This window comes from Anabrus simplex, chromosome 4, assembly GCF_040414725.1.
Source record: "Anabrus simplex isolate iqAnaSimp1 chromosome 4, ASM4041472v1, whole genome shotgun sequence".
NCBI classification, from domain to species: Eukaryota; Metazoa; Arthropoda; class Insecta; order Orthoptera; family Tettigoniidae; genus Anabrus; species Anabrus simplex.
The window spans coordinates 20426231-20442563 of NC_090268.1; the positions used below are offsets into that span (position 1 = coordinate 20426231).

At 38.7% G+C, this 16333-nt stretch overlaps 1 protein-coding gene across 1 annotated transcript in view; it reads left to right on the plus strand.

The window, feature by feature from the left end:
• LOC136872352 (TBC1 domain family member 20) overlaps positions 1-16333 on the plus strand; it is a 158576-nt gene that overhangs the window by 95095 nt on the left and 47148 nt on the right. The window contains exons 3-6 of the mRNA XM_067146163.2: positions 6562-6711; positions 9969-10063; positions 10145-10338; positions 10422-10638. Coding sequence (XP_067002264.2) covers positions 6562-6711; positions 9969-10063; positions 10145-10338; positions 10422-10638 — 656 coding nt within the window. The remainder of the gene's footprint in view (positions 1-6561; positions 6712-9968; positions 10064-10144; positions 10339-10421; positions 10639-16333) is intronic.

Consider the following 16333-nt stretch of genomic DNA (forward strand, 5'->3'; position numbering starts at 1 on the left):
ATTATTATTATTATTATTATTATTATTATTATTATTATTATTATTATTATTATTATACGCATTAAAACATGCCACCTACAGGAGCTGCTGGTGTAGGCCGATTCACTCTGTAAATGCACGAATTTCGCTCACGGTGATACATTATTTTACAGGTATGCCACAGACATTTCAAAGTCGATATTTTATGGGAAGTAACTGGTACTGATCCTGCCAGAATGTGACTATAAATATGATGGGCAGTTGGAAAAGATATAAGCCACTGCTGTCTCTGACAATCATGGTCTTGGAAGAGGAGTAGTTAAAAGAACCAGGCAAAAGTGTAGAATAGAAAGGAGCAATAAACAGAGCCATTGAAGATAGTACACATCTCATACACAGAATTTCAACACAGCTGAAAAGTACAATAAACACGTTGTTACCTGATGGTTGTTGTACTGTGATGAAGGGAACGTAATTAATTTTTCTGTACGTCGATACATCAAGGCAACCATACTGCATGGCATATGTAATCATCTTATAAGACTGGCCTTTATTCTAAACGGGTTTTATTAAAGTAAAAATACTTCTAATGTATATGTGGACAAAATTACTAATATAAATGCGGTATATTCTTTAGTTACAAAACATCATAGCTGCATCACAAGGAATGAGTGCAACAATGTGTAGAAAGATTCAATAAATAAGTTAATTCTAGTCCTAGTTGGTGAATTGGACACCGAGGATGATGTCCCCACAGTTAATTTAATAGCCATAGTTAAAACATTTCTTAGTTCATAAAGGAGTATGTGCATGATTTTCTTGTTATTTGTTCAACCTTCTGTCTGATATCTCCTCATGTTTACAAATTTATGGCCGACCCCGTGGTGAGGGGATATAATACCTGCCTCTTACCCGGAGGCCCCGGTTCGATTCCAGGCCAAGTCAGGGATTTTTACCTAGATCTGAGGGCTGGTTTGAGGTCCACTCAGCCTGCGTGTTTACATTTGCGAGCTATCTGACGGTGAGATAGCGGCCCAGGTCTAGAAAGCCAAGAATAACGGCTGAAAGGATTCGTCATGCGGAACCCAAGACACCTCGTAATCTGCAGGCCTTCGGGCTGAGCAGGATCAAGGCCAAGCCCTTCAGGGCTGTTGCGCCGTGCGATTTTTACAAATTTATGAGACAGTAGCAATTTAATGTTGCCACAATATGTCAATACTTTTAAAAGAGTAGGCTCCAGTCCGAATGGTAGTCCAATATTAGGTTAGAAACTTACATACTTTCTGGAATACATAAAGGTTTCGAACAGAATTACAAATTAGTAACATCGATGGCAGGTGAAATTCTCATTAAACCATACATGAACTTCAAGAGAGGAAACATTGTAGGCTCATGTGCAAATACTGCCAGTGATGCTACATCAGCTTAGATGTTAGGCCTATGCTAATATTATACGTGCTAGTTTTCTTTTAAGATCACGTAATACCTATTTAAATTGGAATATGTTTGTAACATTCTGTTGTGATGTTAGCAATTCGGCCTAAGTGAGTTAACATTGCAAAATGCTGTCGTGTTTTACAACTGTCTGCTGTTTATCTTTAATGGCAGAGTCACTAAAATACGGTAATAACGACAGTATAATTCAATATCCTTCAAATCTGAAACGCTATTTGTTAGTAAATAAATTATTCCATTGGCAAAAAATATTAAATTCATGTCTGTGTTTAACTATGTTCCGCGTTTCTCTGCATTGCCATCGCCTCCGTAGCGTGACGTCACTACGCTGTTGTTAGGCCTTATTATCTAGGAGGTGTTGACCCAGTGCGGTGGATTTGGTCAAAACTAGCAAACTGCCAGGAACTGGACCCGGGCCTCTTACAGACAACAAACATATAAGAGATGCAAAGAAATAAAAATATAACAGTAATAAGGGCAAGAACTTAAATTTATTATGGAGAGAGAAAAAAAAAAGGTTGCATAGGTAAAACAAGGGGGCCAAAAATCAGATGGCTAACATTAATAATATGTGGCCCATAATCAAAATACACCAGACTCATTGATTACAGCACCTTCACACACGCTTACCTTCATAAAAGACGTGACAAAAAGTTTGGAATAAGGACTTGGCATCTATATTAATTAATTGAAGAATATGAATTCAGGCGGGTACAAAACATTTCTTTATAGCACATTGGGTCTAAACAATCATAAGTTTAGGGAGTAACAGCACCTAATCATAACATTCTCCCTTAAAATTCCCCAGATAAGACATAAAACTCTCAACAATAAAAACACGTCCCCCGAGAGTATAATATCCTCAAGTAAAAGAGCATAAAACGGGAGAAGAGGGAAGGGTGCACCTAGCTCATAAAATAAATGCAAAGAGAAAAGGGGAAGTTACCATGGTTTCACGCCAAACAACAAAATAATATGGAAAGGCAACCCGCAAAGAATAAAACATTAAACTAGAAAATTAGGTAAAGAAAGCCAATGACGGCAATGTGAAACGAGCAATAAATAAGTAAATTAGGCACAAATGGTATCACGAATCAAGCGTCAGAACCACCCACGCTCACACAGAGACCAAGGGGTTAGGTCGCCGAAATAAAGGGACGTATAAGAACGCCAATGCACAGCACATAACAAAATGAACAACCGCTCTCGAGCTCAGACAATATGAACCAGAAAGTGGTCCATCAAAAGAGACGGAGTGTCTCCAACACCGAAACACACAGAAGCAGGCAAATCGCATAGTTAGCTTCAATTCATACCAGGTCTATGAAGTGGACATGAATTATACAGAACACGCGATAAAATAATACAACATGAGCTCAAGCGGAATGTTAATGAAGCGACATGAGAAAAAGGTCTCTGCTGGCACACAGCAAACAATCACACACACACATGAATCCGTGTTACCTTCTATTCTCAAAATAAACATAGTGGATCAGTAAAGGAAAATCGAAGTTAACACATGAATAAATTAGAAAAACACTTAATGAGGGAAGCCTTTCTAACCCAACCAAAAGAAGATTAAAGAAAAATAAATACCTCGATTACGTAAGCAATTAACATTCTCGAAAGGCCGAGATGTGTACAAAGACATCTTGAATCTGTTAAAATATCTTTTATATGCCACAAAGGCGACTTGGAAATCCAATCCTTCCATCTTCTCAAGTCAAAAAAATCTCCACACTACCAACCAGAAAGATAACCCAACAAGACGGGGCAGAAAAGAAATGCTTTGACCTATGCTATCGTATGAGATGCCATCTACCGGAATAAGGAAAGATTACATAGTGTTAACAACGCATGATGGGAAAGAGTAATAGTGCATAGATACAAGAGTTCGTTAGGAACGTAAAGACTTCAGAAAAGGCAAATGTATCATAAAATGATATGGTGCGGTTGAAGGTTAATGTAATTTTCTTCAAAATTCCTGTAAACTCGTGGTTGTTCCGTGCGTAGAAGACAAGAGAGACGTCATGCTGGCGTTCTGCGGAATATTAGTGGAATCCCGTTGGAGGTTACAATCATCGTCGAATATCTTTAATGGGGCTATTAACAGTTGAACAGCATCGCGGAGTGTAGCCCAAGATTTCACACCGTAAGGTGTTTTCTGGCATTTGCTATAAATTTTTCTGCATTTCTCTTCTACTTTTGTATTCAGCTTTAATTTTTTGCCTCTGTCTTGCCTCTTTAGATTTGAGTAATAACACCATTCTCTTATCTGTTTACCTAAGAATCCCTGCGCCTAAATTTCTCTTCTGTTTCTGCCTTCTTATATCCTAACTCATATCATCACAATTTAGTGAGGGTCTTTTTATTTTACAATACATCCACTTGGTATTTACATAGGGCTATTTGTCCCATCCGGCTGTCCTCAGTAATAATCCTATTTTCTATTAATTTCAACTTTGTTAACTATAATATTTTCTTTCTTAATCACTCCGTATGTATGCAAGTGCTAATCCAGAAACCTGGACACTCTTTTCTTTGAGGAAAAATTGCAATCCGTTCAAATGTATGACTTTTTGGCCCCGGTACATATCAAAATATGGAGGCAATTTCAATGACGGTGCAGACCTTCATTTCAGGATAATTGGTGGCTAAACGGTAAATCGTATCACAAAACAGAATGCACAATCGCATTTCAGTTTCGAGAGATCTACAACTTCGGTCCTACGACATGTTGTCGTATCTTGATCCCTTATAGTTAGATAGAGCTATATATCTCAATTTTAAGTTAATTTTGTACTTTTTACATGTATATCTTATCGTTTGGAACACTTATAGGAAGGATAGAATCATCAGATGCGGTATACACATTGACACGACCATTGGTATATGTTAGCCAAATTTTATGATTTAATGTTATTAGCTTTACGTCCCTCTAACTGCTTTTGCGGTTTTTGGAGATGCCGAGGTGCCGGAATTTAGTCCCGCAGAAGTTCTTTTACATGCCAGTAAATCTGTCGACACGAGGCTGACGTTTTTGAGCAGCGCCTCAACCGTCTGAACCACTCAGACTGGTAATTTTATGATTCCAGCTTCTGCATAAGTATCCGAAAAAGAAAATAATGTATGAAAACTGTACACAGATTTCACCCTATTTAATGCTTCTAATTCATTCTAACTCTAACTCATAATTAAATGTCATAGGATTAACCATGTAAAAAACTAAAAGGGGCGTCTGATGATGAAATCCGTTTGTTGATATGACCTACCGTTTAAAAGCAGTAAATCTCGAAATGAAGGTCTGCACTTACAAACGTGCTCATTCTTGTGTATATAAATAAAATTCTAGGGGGTCCGCTGTCTGTAACTTCATTTGATTTGCCAATTTTTCAGATATTTATCCGATTTAGGTCAACTCAAGGCCGTATCAGTGTTTTTTAGCTTTCGTGTCTGTCCGTCTGTTCCACCATCACGGCGAAACGGCTGAATAGATCTCGACCAAAATTCACATATAGAGTGTACTGATCCAGGGGAAGGTTTAGATATGCATATGGTTTAAAATCACTGAATAGAATGGGGGTTTATATGGAAACAACTACAGTTTCCTTCCATTTTCTCTTATACTACTGATTTTCTGTAAAATACGTGGACTACATGCGAAACATCCGTTATACGTTACGTCCCTTTGTTATGTACATTATTTCGCTTGGTCACTGCACACTCTATCCTTTGAGTGAGTATTCCAGGCTGTTCAAATGTATTACTATTAGTCCCCGAAAAATATCAAAATATGGAGGCAATTTCCTCGACAGTTCAGACCATTGTTTCGTGGTAACTGCTTTCTAAACCATAAGTCATTTCACAAAGCAGATTAAACAATCGCTGCTCAATTTGGAGAGATCTTCAACTTTGATGCTATACCTTATTGTCGTATCTCGATCCTTTATATTTAGAATAGCGCAACATGTCTCGGTTACTGTCAAATCTCTCCAACTCGAGTGGGACTATTCGTTAGGAAAGGGGGCCTGACATTATAATGAAAACTACCCATCTCTATTGTGAATGGCAGCTGGTAAGTGATCCTGCCGTTATTGTAGAAACTCCCAAACTCGATTTTGTATGACAGGAGGAAATGTGACCTCCCATTATCATCTAAATTTCCCCAACTTGCACCTTACATGGGAAACAATGTATGGGGTCTTGCCTGTTTTGTTTCTCGGATATCGCTATGAGACATACAATTTAATATAATCTTACTCATTGCATGTGCAGTAACTTACGTAGAACTCCATGTACAAGGTATAATACCGTAGCGAAGCACGGGTACATTTGCTATTGCTAAATATTTTGCAAAGTTCTCTGCTTTCGATATTCTTTCTGAACTAACAAATTGATCATAAATTGAACTGTGCTCTGAAGAATTATCTCTTTTATTGTTATTATCGTTCAGTACCGATACTCTTTCATCATTAAACTCATTGCACCATCTTCTTTAAAGAAATATTTACCATGCCACGAATAATTTTTTTTTTTCACACTTGCTACCACCTTTTCTATGCTTTGTATCTGCCATTATTCACTCAAACACACTCTCCAAGACAGATTCAAGTTTCAATTATAGCCACTTGAACAAGACAGAAACCAACACAGGGAATAACTTGTCATTTTAAGGAAGTTATAAATGTCTGTAACCTACAATCTTCTGCAATATATTTTTGAACTACTCTGTATTGCTGTCAGTACTTGTCGAGATATCCACCCGTTCCAATACCTCGACAGTAGCTCAGTGTGCCTGTGCCGTTAGAAATGCACGTAGGTAATGGAACCAGGAGGAAAGCTTTTTGAACTAGATAACTTGTTGCAACACCTTATTTCGCATCACATAGCATGCACGCAGACAAAAATAATGTAAAATGAGTACACTTTTATGTATTAGAATGCCGTCCACAGCCTAAAGAATCACTTCCTGTATCTATTACACTGTATTTCATCCATATTACTTTATTGCATTTAAAGCTCCATCCATATACGTAACATAAACATGTTTTTGTAATGCAGTACCTTACTTGTTACTTGAATTTATCAGACATTGAAACTGATGTGTTGTACATGTATTTATTCCAGATGATCTTCGAAAAATGGCATGGCCCAAATTACTGGGTGTTGATGCAGCAATGGCAACACCTGCACCTAGTCAAGAGGATTTGGAGGCTCATGTGGAATACCAGCAAGTTGTTATGGATGTCAATAGATCACTTAAGCGGTTTCCCCCTGGTGAGTTAAGGAGCAAGTTACATCATCACCCATAAGATTTGTTTGGAGACCATAAGTTAATGTTTTTAGTTTTATATGTTGCACCAATACAGATAGGCCTTACGGCAATGATAGGATAGGAAAGGGCTAGCAGTGAGCGACTGTGGCTTTAATTAAGCTTTTTCCTGCCAAGCTAAAATTCTGTAGTACTGCTAAAACTACCAACCTAAGTTAAGGCAGAATGTAAGGTTTTACAGAAAATGTTGTACTCGCCTCAGTTTTGAAGCTATATGATGGCATTTTTTTTAATGATTCATGATATATCCATGTATATGTCCTGTGATTTACTTTGTTGGCAGTTACGTCTTTATGTTAAAAAAAATTAATGAATTATTAATTTCCCCTTTCTCTAATTTTGCAAGTTTGTATTAATATTTAGAATAATAATTATTTCATATACATGTTAATGTCACTCTAAATGTTACCATGGATCACCCAACATGCTTACGCGAGTCATCTGTTGTGTTAAACCTGAACAAACGGTATTTGAAAACCGGTCTTTAAGTCATCGGATCACGGCAGTTTTACAATTCACAGAGCATCGGCTTACATCGGATCTTGGCAGCTATTGGGTTAAGGTACAACCCCAGCATTTGCCTGGTGTGAAAATTGGAAACCATCTTCAGCGCTGCCAACAGTGCACAGTGGGCAGGAATCATATCTAGCTGGACAAAAGTCGTTTTGGAAAGGTAATTGAAACAATATTTTACCCTATGTATTTCATCTACCACTGTCTGAACTACACTAGCCTGAGTTTGCTTTGACTCATTGTCATATATCAAGATAAAATAAACTCTGAAGTTGCGATGTGTCAGGCGCTTCTTATAGCGCGCCTCTTGATGCGTTAGTTGATATGGAACGCTCTTTGTGATAACACGATGAAGAAGAAACGCATTAGTTTAATCTTGGTACAGTTGGAGACAAAACATGACGACCTCAGTTCTTGGAAGCGAGCTGTAAATCCCACCCTGCACCCTGCTGAGTTAATGAGCTCCATGTAATCCTTACTTGGTATGGAGAGGTTGCCAAACCACTCTCTTCAGTCTTGACTCTTTCTTCATGCCGAGTGCAGTGCAGTGACCTAGTGAGTATTATTAATAGCAAGATATGAAATAACTGATATCTGTAATATTTATAACTTATCAGTTTAGCGCAAGAGCAGTAATATGTCAGTATTCTTCCGGCCGTGGGTAAATCCAGATTCACAGTGTAACGAAGCGGAATTAAATCAGCTACCTGGACCTTCTTCTTCTTCTTCTCCTTCCTCACCAAGAACTCTAACTAAAAGTGACGAAAAGGTGATTGGTAGAGGTGTTAAATTACGAAAACAAACCGTGATGTTGGTGAGGAACATTAAAAATTTCTTACGAGGTGTTTTAGGAAATAGCGGTATTATAACTGGTAAAAATTTAAATAATTTAGCATCGGAAGCAACAGGAATATGTGTTACTACCGTGAAAAAAATAGGTAAAATCAGTGATGTCAATACCTATGTAACCCCCACTAAAAAGAAGGTTCAGAAGCAAAAATTTAAATTTGATAAAATAGACGATTTCACTTGGGACCTGGTTCGTCGAACAGTTTTTGAGTATTATAGGGACGGTAAATCTCCAACAATAGGTGACCTAACAGAATCAATGAAACAGAAGACAGCTGGGACAGATTATCAGTTTCCGTATGGGGCAAAGACACTTTGTCGTCTTCTGAAAAGTATGGGGTTTAAATACCTGTCTGTTCCTAAAAAGTGCTTAAAAGCTGAAACACCCGAAATAATTGCTTGGCGATACAGATATCTTCAAGATATTCAAGATCTTCGGGCCCAAGGTTATGCTGACATATACCTAGATGAAACGTGGTTCGACAGTAACTGTTGCAGAATACACTGGTAATAGCTCTACAATATTATGGTGACCTGGAGCACAATTTCATTTCTGCTAAACATAATTTTTTCATGATTGAAGTAAAATAAATATCACCAGAACATAATTTAGACGCACATATTCCAAACAACCCAGCCATAGTTCAATTTTAGGTCTGTACTCATAACTTGAATTCAGCTCGGGGACCGAGAATAACTGACAGTGTTACTTACAGTCTTGCAGGAAGAAAAATTATAATAATCCAAGAAATGTTTGGCCTTTCACTGGACAGCGATTAACTCTACCAGGGTCAAATTCAATCACATTTCTTCTTATTTTACTAAAATTGAATTAAGCATCCACCAGCAACAGCAAAGATAGATGTTTCCTCTACAACGACCCCAGACTAACAACTGAGAGTCAAGTAATTGTTGTCATACGCACAAGTTGACAAACGGCGAGACATGGTTCCGTGCACGCGGCCAGGTGACACCACCATACAGACAGGTGAGCTGCAGCGCTCCTGGCATCCATGCGAACTATCTTGGAAGTCACAGGATAACGTATGAATTTAATAACATGCCAACAGTTCAACGAGACCCAATCATGGATGATAATGTGCCTTGATACAATTTCCAAATATGCTAGATAACCAAACACATACAGCTACTCCAAAATATGTCATAGAACTTCGTTCACCCACTCACAAAATTCACCAGATTCGATAGACTTTATTGCGTTCAGGCCTTGGCGCCACCATAAGAAAAATATAAACAAACCACATGCGTACCTGTAAATATATCCACCGAAGATAAAATACTAACGTGAAATAAGTCAAGGAACTTCCAAACACATCAGTAGACACTACAGATGTCCGTAATCACCACTGACTATATTTATGGATAAGAAATTTGAGATTTAAATGGTCTTTAGTCATTAAGGCAATCAGGAGCCGAGGACGGGCAGTGCCCATCTTTTGTCTTCAATCGGTAAACAGTGTCTGCACTTAAAATTTGTATTAATATTATTGGTAAAACAAATGTTTTGATTAAAAATGAAAATAGTTTGCAAGCTGTGTTCTGTTGGCTAGATAAGACACATCGACTTATCACTTGTATGTACTTATCCTCCTTTCTAGCTTCTTGTATCTCAGGATATAGGTTTTATTTCAGATGGAATGTATCAGTAATGTTCCAAGTTTGATTCAGTATTTCATTCTAAAACACAGCTTATTCTTGGAACCCTTGAATTACCGAGATATTAATATATAAGTATTTATTAAACGCCCCTAGAGTACACTTTATTGGTGTTTAAATAAAAATATTGATATGCAGATATTTATGTTTCCTTTGTTTGAAGGCATTCCGTACGAGCAGAGAGTGGCATTGCAAGACCAGTTGACAAGGCTAATTTTAAGAGTTATAATTAAATATCCTCACCTACGATATTACCAGGTATGTTAAGCTTTTGATTTCTTTCGATATGCTTTGGTCACTATAAACTTAAAGTGTAAATTTGTATGAACTTTGTTATAGGGTTATCATGATGTTGCTGTTACCTTCCTCTTGGTCGTTGGAGAAGATGATGCTTTCCAAATAATGGAGAAGCTTTCAGTTGAACATCTGAAAGATTGCATGGAACCAACCATGGACAAAACCTCATATTTACTCAATTTTATTTATCCTCTTATTCGGAGATTAAACCCAGCCCTATATGAATATCTTGAAAGGTAAGAGAATACATTCAGATTCCTGTTTATTGTTAGTTTATTATGATTCATACAATGTTAAGAATGGTATGTTTTCTTTTCAGAGCTGATGTGGGTACCATGTTTTGCTTGGCGTGGTTCCTCACATGGTATGGACATAGCCTGAACCAGTATCACGATGTTGTCCGCTTGTATGACTATTTCCTTGCCTCTCCTCCTCTGATGCCTCTATATTTGGCTGCTACACTTGTTGTTCATCGGCAGGATGAGATTTTTGCTGTTGAGTGTGACATGGCTTGTGTTCATGATCTCCTATCAAAGGTTAAACATAATATATATTCATCAGTATTTTGGCATGGTTGTGTGTGTTCTGCAATGTGTTTCATATGTATTATTTTGTAGTTTTTAAGTGTTCAGAACTATGTAACTGAATCATAGAATAACATGTAATTGAGCTTGCTGCTATACAGGCCAGACATTATTCCTATTCAAGTAAATTGGTATTAGTACAATTTATGAATCTCATGTGTTTTTTGTATTGACTGGTGAAACCTCCATTGCTCAGGTGACAGCGCGCCGGCCTCTCACTGCTGGATACCGTGGTTCAAATCCCAGTCACTCCATGTGAGCTTTTTGCTGGACAAAGCGGAGGCAGGACAAGTTTTTCTCCGGGTACTCCAGTTTTCCCTGTCATCTTTCATTCCAGCAACACTCTCCAATATAATTTCATTTCATTTCATTAATCATTGCTCCAGAGGAGTGCGACAGACTTCGGCAACTGGCACATTTCCTATCCTCACCGCTAGATGGGGCTTCATTCATTCCATTCCTGACCCGGTTGAATGACTGGAAGCAGGCTGTGGATTTTTTTTTTTCATTGACTGGTATTGTTGTCCAACCTATGCGTTAGTAGCTAGTGTTCAGTGTGGTATACTGGGTAGAATATTACAACTTTTTAGTGTATATCTAATCCTGTAATCCTCTAATTCTACATTATGCAATTTTTAATCAACATTTTTGTTAATTAGTTTTGGTTGTTTTCTTATTTGTATTTTTCTTATTACATTTATTTATAATTTCACTTACTAAACAAAGAAATAATTACTGTAAATATGTTGTATTTTTTAGATTCCTATGTCTATTAATTTGTTCAAACTATTTCAATTTGCTTACATAATTGGCGATTTATTTGTTCATTGCAACGCGAGTGGATACATGACATTCTTTGTTTTTCAATCTGGTGCGAATGTGAACAGATTCCTCGGCTATGAGTTGCCTAGTTGCATGAAAGTACATCTCAAATATGACACGTTGGATTATTTCCATATAACAGGCAACGAGTTGCCTAGTTACATGTACCTCCTAGCAAGAAAGGCACTTCATAAAACATAGCGTCATGTTCCCATCCTCCTATGTACAGCATTTCTTACTAGACTATTATCATACAGAGTAGGTTGCTGTCGCCTAGCGACAATCTATCCATCAGGTCGATCCAAATCTTGGTGCGACTTTGTAATTGAATGAATTACATAAAATAGGTATATTTGCGTTGACTTTTCAAGATATGCAAGATTTTCAGTATACTGTTGAGACGATTTGGAACATTTTGGTACAAACCGCACCTTTTAACTCCCTCTGGTTTACAAGCTTGAGTTTTGTGAAACATACACGTTAGCGTTTTGTTATATATATATATAGATCCTTTGTTTCCAGTTCTCACTTCCAGGCGAATGCTGGGACAGTTCATATTTTTAAGCCACAATCAATTCCTTGCACCTCCTTACAGAGTTTCACTCATCATCATGCATTTCATCTTCATTAGCTTGAAATGAACTCGACTCACCTACGACGAATTTGTGATCTCTGCCTGTTTTCCTCCAGACGACTTTGCCTCCTTATACTACAGCTACACCAGCATTACTCTCAGCTGATTCGCTCACCGAAGCTTCGATGACATCAGCACTGTCATTCTGCTATGTTCAACCAGTTTCCAGCATATTCGTTTGCGCGTGCACGTATCTTTCGTCTACGATCCGCCTCCTCTCTCCAATCCTATTTATTTGGCCTTGATCTTTGTGAAAACAATCAAGAAGAAACCTGGATTGGAACACGGTTGAGGAGGAATAATGGTGGTTGGATAGAAGAAGATGGAGAGGTGCCATAAACATCCTAACCTAGCAGGAGGTGGATGAAGAGGAATGATGAGATAAACACAAACACCCACTCCCCAAGCCAGAAGAATTAATCAGACGTGATTAAAATCTCTGACCTGGCCTGGAATCGAACCCGGGACCCTCTGAACCAAAGGCCTCAATGCTCACCATTCAGCCAATGAGTTGGACACTTCTTTAGCGACTCAAAATTAGAATTTCTTTCTCTTACCGATGTTGATTTTTATAATCTATGTTCTGACATTGGTGCGACCATGTAGCTCTTAGCTTGCATTCAGGAGTTGTTGGGTTCAAATCCCACCATTCAGCGGCCCTAAAGACAGTTGTCCAGAATTACCAATTTTTACGCCAGACAAATGCTGAGGCTGCACCTTAATTCATTCCTAGTCTTGGCATACCCCTTTTTCTGTCCTATTGTCATCGAATACCTGAACTATGTTAGGGGAAAGTATCAAACCCATAATAAGCAGCTCAAAGGCAACGTCTGTTCTCAGTGTTAGGAGTGGCTGTGAACTTAACTCCCCTCAAGCTAACAACCTCATTTGTATCTCTCATTGATGTTTAGTGATGGCCCTAAACCAAAATCATTCGACTCAGCATGATGTAAAAATCAAACTAGGCACCACCCCAGATGGTAACCTATCCACTGTTGATGTAGATGTTGATTCCCATAGGGAATCAAAAATAATTGTTCCGAATGAGTAAATTTATAATACCAATATAAATGGCCCATTATTGGACATTATAAATTTTCCAGCCAACTCATTCCCGGTTGCCAGTGTTTCGCCCCCATGTGCTAGGCTGGGCTCATCAGTTGGTACCTAGCACACCTACCAAGACGCTGGATAGTGCATACCGTGGAGGCCACTGCATAGGCTAATTGTAGCCACCGGCAGTGCCAATGCACTATGAGAGACATTGTCTCATTATAAAAAATTGATGCCTGCTTGGCCATCAGATGATGTAGATGTTGATTCCCATAGGGAATCAAAAATAATTGTTCCGAATGAGTAAATTTATAATACCAACATCTACATCATCTGATGGCCAAGCAGGCATCAATTTTTTATAATGAGACAATGTCTCTCATAGTGCATTGGCACTGCCGGTGGCTACAATTAGCCTATGCAGTGGCCTCCACGGTATGCACTATCCAGCGTCTTGGTAGGTGTGCTAGGTACCAACTGATGAGCCCAGCCTAGCACACGGGGACGAAACGCTGGCAACCGGGAATGAGTTGGCTGGAAAATTTATAATGTCCAATAACGGGCCATTTATATTGGTACTATCCACTGTTGTCAAGAACATCAGATATCCTGTAGATTGTGGGGAGTTCATACCAAAATGCAAGAGATTAACTCACTTTGCAACCTTGATTGTCACTTCACTCTGTAAAGTTGAAAAACTCAAACATCTTACCAGTACCTTGTCCAAACAGAACATTCTTACAATAACAACATTACAGGAGACTAGGTTCACAGACGAATCAGCTTTTGATTCTGAAGGGTATATGTTTTTGAAAGATAAACCAGGCAAGAGAGTGAGGAAAAATGTGCCTCACCTGGGAACAGGTTTTACAGTTGGTAAGCGAATCCTAAGAACAATCATAGACTTCACTTCCAGCTATGGCAGGATATCCACCCTTTCCTTCAAAGGAGCAAATAAGCTCTACGTGCTAGTCAATGCGTATGCACCCATGGTTATGTCGTTAAGTAAGTTGTTGAATGGTCGTATTGTGTGTGAGGTTATGAAACATGTTGTACATAGATATTTATATTGGTTCAGTTAATGTAAATACCTGTAAATTAATATTATAATTTATTCTTTATATATAGATGGTAATCCATAATAGTGAACACGCTGTAACTTCCAGAATAGTATAGGCACGAGAACAGTGGAGAATATTCTGTACATTGTAATTTATGTATTGGACACTCTGGAATATTCAAGAAGGTAGTGTTTTTTTTTGTAACGTATCTTTCTGGAAGCCAGGCACATATATAAAAGGACGATCTTGACGGTGAAGACAGTTATTGAGAGTGACAGTTGTTGGACGAGTTGTGGTTTGGAAGTTATTGGAAGAGAGTTATTGTTTAGTAGCACGTGGCTGACATGCTGAGCCAGGCAGTCTCCATGTTGAATTGAACGGTAGTCATCTGTTTTATCTGTGTTGCAAAGTGTAATGTCTGTGGTATTCAGTATCAGATGAAATTTTTGTTGTTGTTGCAAATTGCTTTACGTCGCACCGACACAGATATGTCTTATGGCGACGATGGGACAGGAAAGGGCTAGGAGTGGGAAGGAAGCGGCCGTGGCCTTAATTAAGGTACAACCCCAGCATTTGCTTGGTGTGAAAATGAGAAACCATGGAAAACCATGTTCAGGGCTGCCAACAGTGAGGTTCGAACCCACTATCTCCCGAATACTGGATACTGATATAAATGGTCTGTTATTGGACATTTTAAATTTTTCAGCTAACTAATTCCTGGTTGCCAGCGTTTCGCCCCTGTGTGCCAGGCTGGGCTCATCAGTTGTGCCTAGCACACCTACCAAGACGCTGGCTAGTGCATACCGTGAAGGTCACTGTGTAGGCTAATTGTAGCCACCGGCAGTGCCAATGCACTATGAGAGACATTGTCTCATTATCAAAAATTGATGCCAGCTTGGCCATCAGATGTTATAGATGTTGATTCCAATAGCGAATCTGAAATATTTGTTCCGAATGAGTAAATTTATAATACCAATATAAATGGTCCGTTATTGGATATCATAAATTTTCCAGCTAACTCATTCCTGGTTGCCTGCGTTTTGCCCCCGTGTGCCAGGCTGGGCTCATCAGTTGTGCCTAGCACACCTACCAAGACGCTGGCTAGTGCATACAGTGGAGGCCACTGCATAGGCTAATTGTAGCCATCGGCAGTGCCAATGCGCTATGAGAGATATTGTCTCGTTATCAAAAATTGATGTCTGCTTGGTCATCAGATGTTATAGATGTTGATTCCAATCTGAAATATTTGTTCCGAATGAGTAAATTTATAATACCAATATAAATGGTCCATTATTGGACATTATAAATTTTCCAGCTAACTCATTCCTGGTTGCCAGCGTTTGGCCCCCTTGTGCCAGGCTGGGCTCATCAGTTGTGCCTAGCACACCTACCAAGACTGGCTAGTGCATACTGTGGAGGTCACTGCGTAGGCTAATTGTAGCCACCGGCAGTGCCAGTGCACTATGAGAGACATTGTCTCATTATCAAAAATTGATGCCTGCTTGGCCATCAGATGTTATAGATGTTGATTACAATAGGGAATCTGAAATATTTGTTCCGAATGAGTAAATTTTTAATACCAATATAAATGGTCCGTTATTGGACATTATAAAGTTGCCAGTGTTTTGCCCCCGTGTGCCAGGCTGGGCTCATCAGTTGCTGCTTAGCACACCTACCAAGACGCTGGCTAGAGCATACAGTGGAGGCCACTGCGTAGGCTAATTTTATAACGGACCATTTATATTGGTATTATAAATTTACTAATTTGGAACAAATATTTCAGATTCCCTATTGGAATCAACATCTATAACATACTGGATAGTGGCCGCACTTAAGCGACTGCAGCTATCGAGCTGGGTAGGGGTATCAGTTGTCAACTGTTTAAAGATGGTGGCTTTGTTGATATTCTACACATGAAGTGTTTTTGTTTTGTGATACGGTGATTAAGGTTATGTGTGTATTAATGTGCGAGTATGTAAATAAAATTCATTGTACCAACTGATAGCGTCTTGTGTGCGTCTGTGTGGCTATGTTAGATCTTCAATCTGATCATGAGACTGACAGCTTTCAAATGCCT